General features: G+C 39.6%; 1 protein-coding gene across 6 annotated transcripts in view; it reads left to right on the forward strand.

The window, feature by feature from the left end:
* MYLK (myosin light chain kinase) overlaps window positions 1-14,891 on the forward strand; it is a 272,240-nt gene that overhangs the window by 93,546 nt on the left and 163,803 nt on the right. For all 6 annotated transcript variants that reach the window (XM_072985155.2, XM_072985164.2, XM_072985149.2 and 3 more), the window contains 3 exons: window positions 1,531-1,579; window positions 6,898-7,063; window positions 10,431-10,596. In XM_072985155.2, coding sequence (XP_072841256.2) covers window positions 1,531-1,579; window positions 6,898-7,063; window positions 10,431-10,596 — 381 coding nt within the window. The remainder of the gene's footprint in view (window positions 1-1,530; window positions 1,580-6,897; window positions 7,064-10,430; window positions 10,597-14,891) is intronic.

The raw sequence follows: 14,891 nt of genomic DNA on the forward strand, positions 1-14,891 counted from the left end.
AACTGACACAGAGAGTTCTTTCCTTGTTTGGTGTGCTGGTTCCTGGTGTTTGTGTTATTATCCCCACAAGTAATCTAGATGTAACAGTTCAGCAATTTGAAAATAATTCATGGTTGTAATCGCACTCATTCCTAACAAATCCTCTGTACGTTAATGTTTGCATCCTCATTGCAGCTTGGCAGCTGAGGCTGAGAGAGTGGCTTGCCAAAGCCTCCTAGCATGCTGATGTTACAATAGGCACATCCTGATTCATAGCCAGAGCATGGTCACTGGATTTTTGTTTCAGTGTTTATGTAAGAGGATATGATTATCTTTAGGAAGGTTTTTTTTTCTTTCTTTTGCTTTGACTTGTGTTTAAGTCTGTTTGGTCCATTTCATGATCCTTTTTACTTCTCAGTAAATCTCCCTATGTCCAGTAGATGGTGCTAAACATCCACAGACTAGTACACTCAAGGTATCTTGAGAATTATGAATAAACCATGGGTTCTGTCTTCAGTGAGAGAAAAATTGACAGGTACAGCTGTGGCCTCTTAATTGAAACATATATTTGTATTCTTCCCTAAAACAAAAATGTAAATGTTCTTCTGAAAGTGCACAAGTAGATTAGAAGGTACTGAAGGCCGTGGCAAAGATCATGTAGCAAAGAGAAACCAAAACAAGAAATCATACCTTGTGGCACATTTAAGCCTAGCAGATTTATTTCAAGAGATTTCATGGGTTGCAGTCCACTTCCTTAGAGAATTCCCTGTGCCTGAGGAATGAAGGTTAACGATGAAATAAATCTGTCAATCTTAAAAGTGCTGAAATAAATGAATAATATATAGCTGCCTTTTTTTTAAAGGGCAAAGATTGTTAAGTAGCCCTCTTTGTCTCTGTGTATGTATAGGAATACTAATTAAAAATGAAGAACTACTTTTACAAGGAGAGTTTCTCATTTTATATGCATGGCTCTGTTGGGAGCTCCTGATTAAACAGACTGAAAAGCACCCCCTTTCCTTTTTTCCCTCCTTTTTAATTTTTTTTTAAATTTCCAGGGTAGGGGGTAAGGACTCGGGGTAACAGTGAATCTAATATGTCATTTCTTATCACATATTATTTGTACTTAATTACACATATCATTACATTAAGAACTTTTGTGTCTGTTAATTGCCTTTATCTTCCAACTAAAGTTATTTGACTATTTTTTATATTAAAAAGCACCCCTTTCCAAATGGCACAGCTAGACTAGTCAGTCCTTGTGTTCTATGATTTCCCCACATTTGTTATGATAAATCAACCATGTCAAAAGTTTAAGGCAATCTATTTCTATTTTCCATTTAGAGAAGAATAGGGCAAGGAGAACGATATGTTTGCCTTCCCTCTACCACTACTGTAAATGGCAATAAATGGAAAGGAAATATCATAAACAATTATTCTGTGTATCCACAGCCAGTGTTCATAAATCTATAAAAGCAGTAGTGGTGTACAGGTTGAATAGGTTGGTTTTGGTTCTTGTTTTAATTGATTTGTCTTCCTATTTTCTCCTTGTAGGAACTGTCTTGAAGAAGTACAACCTGTCTTCCAGTGCCAAAAGTTCTGGGTGAGTAATCTAGTGGGACACACATTCCTGGATCAGTGTTGATAGCTGATGAATAGCGTGCCGGGTTTTTGCAACAGGTGTAAAAAGACCATCTCTCCCTTTGCCTATTAGTAGTGCTAATTCTGCAGTGTTCGAAACTGTTATCTGCAACCAGGAACTATGGGAAATTTCTGTACATTTACCAGCCTTTTAAGCTACCAGATGTCCTTTTGTGTTCTGCCTTTTCAGCTGACCAGATTTAGGGCTGAACTTGACAATACGTGAAATGTGTGAAAGCATTTGGTTTAGATATTTGGCTGCAGAGCCAGAGGTTGAGAATTTGATTCTCCACTGTACCTCCTGGGAGAAAAGCCAGCCTGTATGGCTGTGGGCAAGTCCCACGGTGCCCCCAGAAGAAGGGAACAGGAAATCTGAGTACTAAACCCTGAAAAGGGTCATCATAAGTCACAATTGATTTGATGCACATGATTATTGTTATTTATTTTTAAATGCTCTCAATCCTGGGAGATTCATGGATGTTCTCCTAGGAATCATTGCAGCCTTAAAGTGTTTTTTACCCCAATCTTCACATGCAATCTTTTTTTCTCAGTTCTCATCCGTCTCTCCTGCACTTCTATCATATTTTGTTTTTAAGTGTGAATGAAACTTATATGTCCCATATATATCCTGCATGACTTAAAATCTTTTACAGTCTTACAATATTTTACACACCTCAGTTTTTGGAGGCAGCATGTGGATCTTGTACTTCTTTTTTGTTGCTCTAATTCCCCTGTATGTCTCATATATACATGTATGTATGTATGTACGTATGTACGTATGTACGTATGTATGTATGTATGTACGTATACATACATACATACATAAATACATACATACACACACATAAATACATACATACACACATACACACATATGTGTACATAGTGTGTACACATATGTGTACACACTAATAGAGTGTGTACACACACACACACACACACACACACACACACACACACACACACACACACACACAGAGTGGTCCCCTTCATGGATTGCTGCCTTGTCGTGGCGAAGGGGCTTGAGTAACTCAGAGAAGCTATGGGCTATGCCGTGCAGGGCCACCCAAAATGGACAGGACATAGTGGAGAGTGCTGACTAAACGCAATCCACTTGGAGTAGGAAATGGGAATGCCACTCCAGTATCTTTGCCAAGAACGCCCCACGAACATGAAACAAAAGGCTAAAAGATATGGCACTGGAAGAGGGGTCCCTCAGGTCGAAAGGCGTCCAACATGCTACTGAGGAAGAGCGGAGGACAAGTACAAGTAGCTCCAGAGTTAATGAAGTGGTTGTGCCAAAGCCGAAAGGATGTGCAGCTGTGGACGTGCCTGGAAGTGAAGGAAAGTCCAATGCTGCCAAGAAAAATACTGCATAGGAACCTGGAATGTAAGATCTATGAACCTGGGGAAGCTGGAGGTGGTCAAACAGGAGATGGCAAGAATAAACATTGACATCCTGGGCATCAGTGAACTAAAATGGACAGGAATGGGCGAATTCAGCTCACATGATTATCGTATCTACTACTGTGGGCAAGAATCCCGTAGAAGGAATGGAGTAGCCCTCATAGTCAACAAAAGAGTGGGAAAAGCTGTAATGGGATACAATCTCAAAAATGATAGAATGATGTCAATACGAATCCAAGGCAGACAATTCAACATTACAATAATCCAAGTTTATGCACCAATCACCATTGCTGAGGAGACTGAAATTGAACAGTTTTATGAAGATTTACAACACCTTCTAGAACTGACACCAAAGAAAGATGTTCTTCTCATTCTAGGGGACTGGAATGCTAAAGTAGGGAGCCAAGAGATAAAAGGAACAACAGGGAAGTTTGGCCTTGGAGTTCAGAATGAAGCAGGGCAAAGGCTAATAGAGTTTTGTCAAGAGAACAAGCTGGTCATCACAAACACTCTTTTCCAACAACACAAGAGGCAACTTCAAATCACCAGATGGGCAATATCGAAATCAGATTGATTATATTTTCTGCAGCCAAAGATGGAGAAGCTCTATACAGTCATCAAAAACAAGGTCATCAGCTTCTCATAGCAAAATTCAAGCTTAAACTGAAGAGAGTAGGAAAAACCACTGGGCTGCTCAGGTATAATCTAAACCAAATCCCTTATGAATACACAGTGGAAGTAAAGAACAGATTTAAGGAACTAGATTTGGTGGACAGAATACCTGAAGAACTTTGGACAGAGGCTCGTAACATTGTACAGGAGGCAGCAACAAAAACCATCCCAAAGAAAAGGAAATGCAAGAAAGCAAAGTGGCTGCCCAACGAGGCCTTAGAAATAGCAGAGAGGAGAAGGGAAACAAAATGCAAGGGAGATAGGGAAAGTTACAGAAAATTGAATGCAGACTTCCAAAGAATAGCAAGGAGAGACAAAAGGGCCTTCTTAAATGAACAATGCAAAGAAATAGAGGAAAATAAAAGAAAAGGAAAAACCAGAGATCTGTTCAGGAAAATTGGAGCTATTAGAGGAACATTTTGTGCAAAGATGGACATGATAAAGGACAAAAATGGGAGGGACCTAACAGAAGCAGAAGACATCAAGAAGAGGTGGCAAGAATACACAGAGGAATTATATCAGAAAGATTTGGATATCCCGGACAACCCAGACAATGTAGTTGCTGACCTTGAGCCAGACATCCTGGAGAGTGAAGTCAAGTGGGCCTTAGAAAGCCTGGCTAACAACAAGGCCAGTGGAGGTGATGACATTCCAGTTGAACTATTTAAAATCTTAAAAGATGATGCTGTTAAGGTGCTACATTCAATATGCCAGCAAGTTTGGAAAACTCAACAGTGGCCAGAGGATTGGAAAAGATCAGTCTACATCCCAATCCCAAAGAAGGGCAGTGCCAAAGAATGCTCAAACTACCGTACAATTGCACTCATTTCACACGCTAGCAAGGTTATGATCAAAATCCTACAAGGTAGGCTTCAGCAGTATGTGGACCAAGAACTCCTAGAAGTACAAGCTGGATTCCGAAGAAGCAGAGGAACTAGAGACCAAATTGCTAACATGCGTTGGATTATGGAGAAAGCCAGTGCAGCAGATCCATGATATGTGCTCATGTTACTCTATGTCCCTGCACTACAATCTGCCTTTTAACCTCTAAATTATACAGAGAGTATGCCCATTAGCTATGAAATTGTAAAACATTTCCAGTATCACTCTTACTATGGAAGGTGTGGCCCATCTCTGCTCTGCTCATTTGTTTGTACTTATATGCCTGGTTTCCTTCGTATAAATGTTTGTTGTATTCTCCATTAAGGATTATTATCACCAAAAGAATGGTGAAATTCCTTCTGTCTTTACTATTGTCACGTGAAACAAAAATTCTGAAGCTCCTCTTCCCCCACTTCTCATTCTCCCTCTGTCTCTTTTGGGGCTGGGGGCTGGAAGTAACTTAAGTGATCAGCCAAGTGGGTAGAATCTGAATACCGTGCAGTGCTACTAATTAGTATACATTTATTTCATAATTCCAGCTGCCTGAGAAATTTGCAAAACAAATTTCCAGATTTTTAAAAAGAGTATGGTAGTTCTTATAGGAGTGAGAAAATGTTCCTGATAAGGATGGGCAAGGTTTGTCCATGGGAGGCCGGTTCTCTCCTGGTTGATCTTTGACCCCTTCTCTCCCCACCTTTCCCCTTTTAGTTCCATTAGGTGGCATGGGGTAGGGGTGAAATAAAGGCTTATAAGGAAGGATGACTTTTTCATTGCCTGATTTTTCTTTATTTAGTTTTGGTGTTTTTTTTTTCTGAAAGAGTCTGGCCTTTCTGAATGAATCCAAGGGGAAGCGTGGGAAGTTCATTCATTCATTTTATTTATATCTTGTCATTCTCCCAAAGAAAAGGACTTACGGCAGCCTACTAAAAAATGTAAAAGATAAATACACCTTTAATATGCAATAAATTACACTGTTGTTGTTGTTTTGACTTATATACTACCCCATAGCACTAGAGCACTCTGAGCATTTACAACATAATTATGCTGGGAACCCTTTTCTCCCCAATGAGCCGCGTACTCATTTCACTGAACTGGAAAGGAGTAATTCAATATTTTGGCTGAAATCCTGTCACTTAGCACAGTAATTCACACCAGAGTAGGCCCATTTGTATCAACAGAAATTGACTCACAAAATCTCCGCTGAATCAGAAGGCCTACTGTAGTGGGGCTTGCTACACTAAGCAACAGGATACCATTAACATATTTAAATAAAAAATAGGAAAAACTTTTAAAATCGTTTAAAAGCAGGTTTTTAAAATACAGCATCCCTAGCAGAGTTTCTTCCTTGGCAGCCACTCAGTTGCCAAATGCCCACCTGGTGGAGGGATAGGAGTAAGGGGCCAATGATGCAACCAGGAAAAGTCACCCACATCTAATGTATGTTCCCAGTTACATAGTTCTGATATAGCAGTTTAATCAGCATTTGAATAACAGAGATTCCGGTGAAGATGTGGAGCAGTGGCCAAGAAGAAAAACTGTATTCATTGTATTTAGACCTTGTTGTATTTAGTGTTGCATATGGGATATCATCAGGAGTTGGTGAAGGACAGCCCTCAAAATGCTGGACTGCAACTTCCGTGAGTCTTGGCCAGTAGAGCCAATGATGAAGAATGCTGGGAGTTGCAGTTCAACAGGACTTGGATGGCTGCACTTCGCCTACCTCTGTGACCCCAGTTTGTAGAAGAGCATGCTTTTGTGTGTCATGAATATATGAGTTGAAGCCATGCAGCCAAATGGTGTTTTCCTTCATAGAAAATCCATAATGTTATCAAAAGAGAGGGGTGTGTGTCTCCTTTTCATGATCCACTCCATAATCTAGCTTCATAATCCTGAAATTAGCTAATTTTCACTTATATTAAGTAGGTTTGAGTAACAGAACACAAAACGAAGAGTATATATTGTTCCAGATCTGTGTTTTGGCAAAGTGTGCAACATGTGATGCATTTTCCTTTCCAGCACTCGAAAAGAAGTATCTGGGGGAAAAACAGGTCTCTGCTTCCTATCATTTTCAAAGGATATCTGTGTCCTTCAGCCTGGATAAGAAGTATCCGCATAGTATCTGGCCCCTGCTACAAAATGGAAATGGAAATCTGTTTACAAAAGAGCACCATACTGTCTACTGAGTTCTTTCTTTTACTTATTTCATCACTGTGTTAAAACCTGTTAGGAAGCATGATTCAAGAATTAACAACTTGAGGTTTTTTTTTCCAATAAAGTTGTGGTAATTGTTTAGCTCTGATAATATTGTTTTCTTTTCAGTGGTAGACTTACTGTTCCCCCTGTGGAGCAGCGACCAAGCATTTGGGGTGAATGTCCTCCCAAGTTTGCTACGAAGCCCAATCGAGTCATTGTACGAGAGGGTCAGACTGGTAAATTCTCCTGTAAGGTAACAGGACGGCCTCAGCCTCAAGTCACTTGGTTCAAGGTAAGGTTATCTCAGAGGCTGGTCAGCTTGGTTTCCTCAAAGCAAACAAAAAGCTTACTTATATATGTCTCCGTACTTTGTAATTTCCAAAGAAGTAGCTGTGTTAGTCTTGTTTCAGCATGCTGGGCGTAAAAGACCAGTCCCATTTCATAGGCCCTTGCCTTTGTTAATGGAACACTGCCATTTTGTTTATTGTTTCCTCAGTGGGTCATGGCCCCCCTGACCATGGGGCATGTGTAAATACAAATGGTATAGTACTAACAGTCCATGTATCTGTGGAAGTGGATTCTGATCCACAGAAGCTCACATGGAAACAAATATCTTCATTTTTAAGGTGCCGTAATATTTTGCTTAGTCGAGCTTGTACCTGAGTAGTGGCTTTAGCCACAGTTCTTGTCCCCCTCTTCTGTGCAAGGGAATTCTCAAAGGTTCTAATCCTCCAAAAGAGAGAAAGAGAGATCTTGATTTATCAAGATACCCTGTTGAAAAAACTGTAAACCCTTGCAAGATTTTTTATTCTTCCGTAGCAGTTCCTGTAGCAAAATAATAATAATAATAATAATAATAATAATAATAATAATAATAATAATAATAATAATAATAATAATAATAATAATAATAATAATAATAATAATAATAATAATAATAATAATAATATAATAGTGTATTTTGTGTAGCCCCTTGTATATATTGTATAAAAACCCTGTGTTACAAACAAAATGCCTGTTTTGCCCGCAAACCCCTTGCTCAGATTCTCCACCAAATGTGAAAAATGTACAAAAATATGTAATGTAGTTCAGTGGGGAGGAAATGCTTGATTTTTTTTCCTTTTCCATATGCAAGAATGAAATAAGTGAAGGTAAGTGGCCCTACTGTGTCAAGTGACATTGGTATTCATGCTAAGCAGGAAAAACTAGATTTCCTCAGTTTTTATAACCTATTAGCACATTGTGATGTACACTGTGATGAGACAAGCTGGTATTTATCCAATAAAAATTATCTGAGTAAGCCTATATGAAAGACTTGTTATGAAGAACGCCTACTGAATAAAGATATGAAGTTTTATCATCAGAATATTGCAAAACCTTTTTCATTTTGAGTGTATAAACTTTCACACATTGAAAGTTTATGAGTGAGAATTTGTAGTTCAAATACATTTATCAAATCCTGGAATAATGGAGTTGGAAGAGGCCTATAAGGCCGTTGAGTCCAACCCCCCTGCTCAAGGCCACATCACGGTAGATCTGACAGATGGTTTTCTAATTTTTCTCTTGAATGCCTCAAGCATCATTGCCTCCTGAGGTAATTGGTTCCGTTGTTGTACTGCTTTGTTAGGATGTTTTTCATGATATCTAGCCAGAATCCTGTAACTTGAGCCCATTATTATATGTCCTGCATTTTGGATGACAGAGTACAGATCCTGCCCCTCATCTTTAGAAGAACCTTTTATTTATTTGTTTGTTTGTTTGTTTGTTTGTTTTGTTTTGTTTTATTTTATTTATATGCCGCCCACACTACCCAGAGGTCTCTGGGCGGCTTACAACAATTAAAATTCAATACAGTAAAAGATAAAATAATTAAAATACAATTAAAATACAATTAAAATTGTCATCGGACCCACAGCTAATATTATTTCAATTAAAAGCCTTCTGGAACAGGAAGGTTTTGACCTGGCACCGAAATGTCATCAGTTTTAAGTATTTGAAGAGTGTCATCCTATTACTTACTTACTTACTTACTTACTTACTTACTTACTTACTTACTTACTTACTTACAGTACTTACTTACTTACTTACTTACTTACTTACTTACTTACTTACTTACTTACTTACTTACTTACTTACTTACTTATTATTTCAGTTCAATACACCACACACATTAGGCATTCATGAAATACAGAATCAAATGGTTAGTATGTTAAAACCAGAGCAATCTAACCATATAAAAACAGAGAATGCCAGATCATTAATAAAAATGCATAAAGTAGAAAACATAACAAAAATACAGTTAACAAATAACTAAGCAGAGATGTAGGAGAACCTCAACTCAACTAGGGTTAGCGTGGAAGGCCTCCCTGAAGAGCCATGTCTTCAGTTGCCTCATAAATATCGCCATATTATTACGGCACCTTAAAAGGCCAGGCAGCGCTCCTCCAAGAGCTGATTCCACAAAGATGGAGCCACTGCGAAGAAGGCCCTACCTCTTGTAGAAGGTTTATGGGCCTTCCTTGGGGTGGCTCCCTGGAGGAGTCTCATCTGTGATGACCTGGTGGGTCAGGCAGTTGCCATTGGGGCAAGTTACTCTGACAAGTAATGTGAACCCAAACCATGGAAAACTTTGTACATGAGATTCCTGTCTCCTCTCACTCTTCTTTTCTCAGGGCTAAACATGCCCCATTCTTTCAGCCTTTCCTCATAGAGCTTGGTTTCTAGTCCTCTGATCATCCTTCTTCTCATTTCAACTTATTCCATATGCACACATAAAATAAAGCTGTAGACCAAGATTATTGTCCAAAGCTACAAATACTGTCTAAGAGCCATAATCAGGTCAATTTTTTAAAATGGGAGTCCAAAAAACTGCTAGAACTTGGCCTTAATGTGTGTTGAACTAGATCTCCTAAATCCTTAGTCAGCATCACCACTGGAAACATGAGCAGAGGAAGATGGGAGTTGTAAACATATGGGCGATGCAGAGATGGGGATTGCTAATAAAAGGCCATGAGGCAGTCTGTTATACTTGAGCAATAGATTCTGCTTCTTCTGGCTGGCTCCCCATTTCCAGTGGTCTTTCACACAGTTAAAAGTCCATTCTCCTCATCAGCAAGTAAGATTTAAAGCTGTCCGTAGGAACTGGATGAGATGTGGTTACTGAAAATGAAAGTGTTATTCTGTATTTTATTCCAGATTCCGTGCCTCTTTTAACTTAGTGGTTCAAGAGTTTGCCTTCTTTTGTTATTAGATGTACTAACTGTTATCTGGCTGTGAACCAAGAGATAGGCAGAACAGAAGACACAGGATTTTAGCACCTGCCTCCTACATGGTAGTTTCCAGAACATCACATTCAGCCCCATGCAAAAATTAGGTTCAGAAAGAAAGATTTTCACTGTGGAACTCAGAGGGCTCTTCCCCTGGGTTTAAGTCAACTAAACCTTGAAATATTTATATCTTGAATGGCTTCCCTGAGATATCTGCAAAACTTCAGGTCTGGTCTCTTGATAAACATGTCCCCAAAAGCAGAGAAAATGGTGAAGGACGAAGTGTTAACTAGCCAGAAATTGATAGGATGTTTCTCTCTCTCTCTCTCTCTCCCCCCCCCCCCCCCGACGAATGCATCTGTAAACCTTTGGCATTTGTCACAATGCATGCAGGGTGAAGTTCAGGTGCAGAAGAGTGATCGTTTCAACATGTTTGAGAAAGCAGGCATCCAGTTCTTGGAGATCCAGAACGCTCAGCTGGCCGACGTCGGAATTTACACTTGCACTGTGATAAATAGTGCTGGGAAGGCTTCTGTGTCTGCAGAGTTAATGGTTCAAGGTATGGTTAAAAGCAGACTAAAAGGGAAAGAATGCAAGCATGCCAGCTGAAAGTTTTCCAAGAGTGGAGCCAATTCCTTCTCTCCTGATCCCCTGCCCCTTTTGCTGTCTCCAGAATGACATTTAGATGGGAGCCCATGAATGCAACTAGACAGTCAAAATTTAAAAAAAAAATTGCAGGTTAATCTAGTAGAAATAGACTACAGGGAGATGCAGCTGTTTTTATCTCTATTTTAGTAATGTAGGAAATCTTGATCACACATCATTTCAGTCTGTGAAAGTTACACTTCTATGATAAGAGCAGCAAGATCTGTGTGTGTGTCTGTGTCTGTGTCTGTGTGTGTGTGTGTGTGTGTGGGCACGCACTACCTGTTCTCAAAGTTGTTCAGGACAGCTTATGTTCTCCTGGGATTTTATCCGTAACCCTCACGCAGGTATGCAGCACAATAACCCTTTGAGGTAGGTTGGACTAGGCCAAGGTCATTTTGTATCAACTTCATGGCCAAGTAGGGATTTAAACTCAGATCTTGTGGGTCCTATTCAGTGTTCTGTCTATTATACCAGTGTGATGTTGCCTGTTTCAGACTGTTAGTGTAAAAATTGTGACAGGGGAATGGTGTTTTGCCCCTGTTTTGCCTGCTGTTCTGTTTTCTGGATGTACAAGAATTTGGATCTGGGTATCCTCAGCCTATGTCCAGCAGTCTACTTGCTCTACAATACTAGCACTGATGTTTATCCACTCACTCACTCACTTGGCTATCATTCTTTTCTACTTTTAAATGTTGGTCGGCTTCCCATTTTTTTTAAGGGTTTGTCATTTCTTGGAGTTCTACAGGCCCAAGGCTTTGAGTACAAAAGAACACTATAAATTTGGCATGCTTGTCTATATCAACTCATTTTACAGCTCCAAGCTCTCATTTGTAGTTCTCTTCATTTCCCGGCAAAAATCAGATAATAAATGAAACTGTTACACAATCAGGATTATTGTTATTTTAAGCACAACCATGGAGATTCCTTGCATGGATAAGCTTTTTCCAAGTTTGTCCTTCCCCTGTGCTCTTTTTCTACAGAAGGGAGAGAAAATGGCCTCTTGATAGGCTTGCGTAATGTTGCTTCATCTACAGAGACAGCTCTAAGTGTTTTTGAAAGCTTTCTTATCTGACCATAATTCATTTCAGATTTCAGCCCATGATCAGAAACAAAGTATTTGAAAAGCAAACAAGCAAATTTCTAATTTTTCACGCTATTCCTCTCTTCTAATTATTCAGAAAACAAACAAGCACAATCATTTAAAAAACACTGAAAAGGTTTTGCTAGACAAGAAAGTATGTAAAGGTACTTTGGACAGCATGGCTTTCTTTTCTGATTCATGCATTTCTTTTAGATCTGAGACATCTGAGGAGAATTCTCCCCTCCACTAACCCATAGCTCAATTACCTTGTGAGTATAGAGGTAGGGTTTGACTCTTGTACCTTTACGGCGGAATTGAAACGTGTCTCTGGATCCAACCCTGTAATGCTGCTCTGAGTGCCAAGCAAGGATGAAAAGGAAAATATTGAGAGCAGCTCTGGCACCTCTTCAGGGATGATAGGACTGATGAGAACAGCAGGACAAGACGAGATGAGACCTTCCTTCGCGTTAGAGGTCAGAAGCAGGCTGCATTTTGGGATTTGGAAAGATGCCAGTATAGTAAAAGACAAGTCATTTGCAAAATGAGGAACAGAAAGAAGAAAGTACTAAACATAAAAGCTGCAACATGTCTAAGATAAAATAATCATATTGTGACCATAAAAGGCCTTGAACCATGCTCTTATGTGAGACAATGAGTTTGTGCTTTTTAACTCCAGTTAGAACCAAGGAGACAGTCTATGGATGCAGGGGGTAAAGTTTTAGCATGGAAATCAACAACAAGCAAGAAAATCGCAATCAAAACTAAATTCTAAAGCACTGTATAGGAGTATTTATTTATGTAATAGAGCATACTGTTATATAACTGTGTCTGGAATGAGGTTTTGCCTTACAATAGTTATGTGGAAAGCTTGGACATGCTACTGTTTACAACTGTGACTCAAAATACCCCCTGGAAATACAGATCTTTGGGAGTTCAAATCCAGAAAAAAGTAATATTTCCAAATTCTGGTTATTTGCTGCCCAGTTACAGTGGGCACTGTGATGGGGGAAGGAGCACCGCTCCCTTCTGTTCCTCTGTGGTTTTGCAAAGCTTGCAGGGTTGATCTCTTGGCTGTACTGAGATCTGCTTGCATTTGTTCTGTTTATGGAGTTTGGATGTGCCTGTATAGTTTTAAAAATCTCACTTAGTGTGTTTGCTGAAACACAACATTCTGGAGCACTTTAATAAAACTGGAAAAGAAGCGGAGGACGGTGCTAAATTCCACCCCTGAGGTTTGCCTCAGATGGAAATGTTGGGTTCTCCCTGGAGAAAAGTTATTTCCAAGTCAGGATCTACTCAGTTCAGAATTTAGTCTGGAAATGGAGCAAGAGATGAGGTTTAGCACAATCTGAGGATTTGAAAGGACAAGGAATTGTCCTTCCTGTGGTACAGTTTGTCTGTATACCCTAGTCTGTTCAGCTAGCTAATGCCAGAATCTGCCAGGATATTCACAGGGCAGAAGGGCCCTGCTTCACTTATCTCTGCATTTAAATAGGGTAAGGCAAGCGCTCCCTCCCGCAACAAAATCTTGTAGTATGGAGTGTTATTCAGTGTTTCTACCTGTCTCTCGCGCTCATATTTCTCATATTGTAGTATGCAGTGCATGTTATCTGCTCACTGACCATAAACAAACATGGCCCTTGTTTCCCTTCCCTCTCTCCACGGTGGGTTATTTTGGGCTAGATAGGTTAGATGTATAATCACAGTAATGTTAAGTCTTCTTTTCAAGCCCTAGTGACATTTAAGTCTTGGCTTTATCAATTGATTTGCAGGGACAGCTCTTCTACCTTCATTCCTGACGACATTTTTTTAAAAAAACACCTTGTCATGAAAAGAGAAGCTTGTCCTATCCAGTGTCCTTCCCCCCCCCCCAGCCACTCTAGTCCATTCCCCTTCCTAACAACAGGCCTTTCTCTCGGCCCCACTGTCCTCACAGGTGTGTTTGGTGGGGACACAGGAGAGATGCCCTCCTCTGTGGCTGCTCCCAGGCTCTGGAACTCCCTGTTGCTTTTGTTCACTCTCTTTTAGTGTGGTATTTGTTTGATCCTTTTTTTTTAGTACTTGTATATTTACTGTCTTTAGCTTTAAATATTGTCTTTAATAATATAAACAACTTCAGGTCCTTCTTAAGGAAAAAGGCAGGATAAAAATCTTCTAAGCAAACAAAGTTCTATTCTCTATTCATTCAGTGTGCCATGCCATTGCATCCTTCCCTGCCTCTTTTCTTTTTCTTTTAAACGTGGTTTGGCTATTTTACTCTCTATCTCCAGATGCTTCCTTGTTGTATATAGAGGGTGCTATTTTGGCTCCATAAAACTGGGAAGGATTCTGCTGTGCATAGAGGAAATGGTGGCAGGGGGTATTAGTGTGTACATGATGGCTCTTCTGGATTTCCTTTTCTTATTAGAAAAACTAAATAATTTCTTTGAAAAGCTTTGTGGAGAATAAGTGAAACTTATTAGCTCTGTTTGAGTGTTAATCTGATTTGGAAAGTCAGTGCCAACCATAGGGTCCTGAATGTACATGCATGGAGAGAAATATACACAGATGCATTAGAATGTATCCTGACACCCCCAGGTACAACATTAGGTTTAATGTTTTCTGCGAAGCATCACTGAGAATGGGGTGGATGGCCATGGTAGCACCACTGACTGTATAATGGAATTGTTTCACAATCAAAACAGTGATTAATTGGCCCTTTAGTGCAGTCAGAAATGTGAAACAGAAAACCAGCAGGCCCACATTAACCTGGAAGAGGCTGAAGGATAACAGTGAACTGTCTTAATTGAAAGTACCTTTTAAATTTTTATTACTTGATTTACATATTTGGACTTTTTTGGGTATGATAAATATTTTATTAGGCTTTTCAGTCTGTTCATAAGCCAAGTTCAAAATGAGTGCATGAAGAATAACATACCTTCACTTTAGGGTCAAGTAAAAATCCAATATGCCATGTGGTGCAATCTTTGCATCCACATGACATACAGTGGTGCCCCGCATAGCGACGTTAATCCGTTCCAGGATTAACATCGCTATCCGGAATCATCGCTGTATGGAAATAAAAACCTCATAGAAATGCATTAAACTCTGTTTAATGCATTCCTATGGGGGATAAACTCACCACT

Source organism: Pogona vitticeps, chromosome 1, assembly GCF_051106095.1.
Source record: "Pogona vitticeps strain Pit_001003342236 chromosome 1, PviZW2.1, whole genome shotgun sequence".
Classification (NCBI taxonomy): domain Eukaryota; kingdom Metazoa; phylum Chordata; class Lepidosauria; order Squamata; family Agamidae; genus Pogona; species Pogona vitticeps.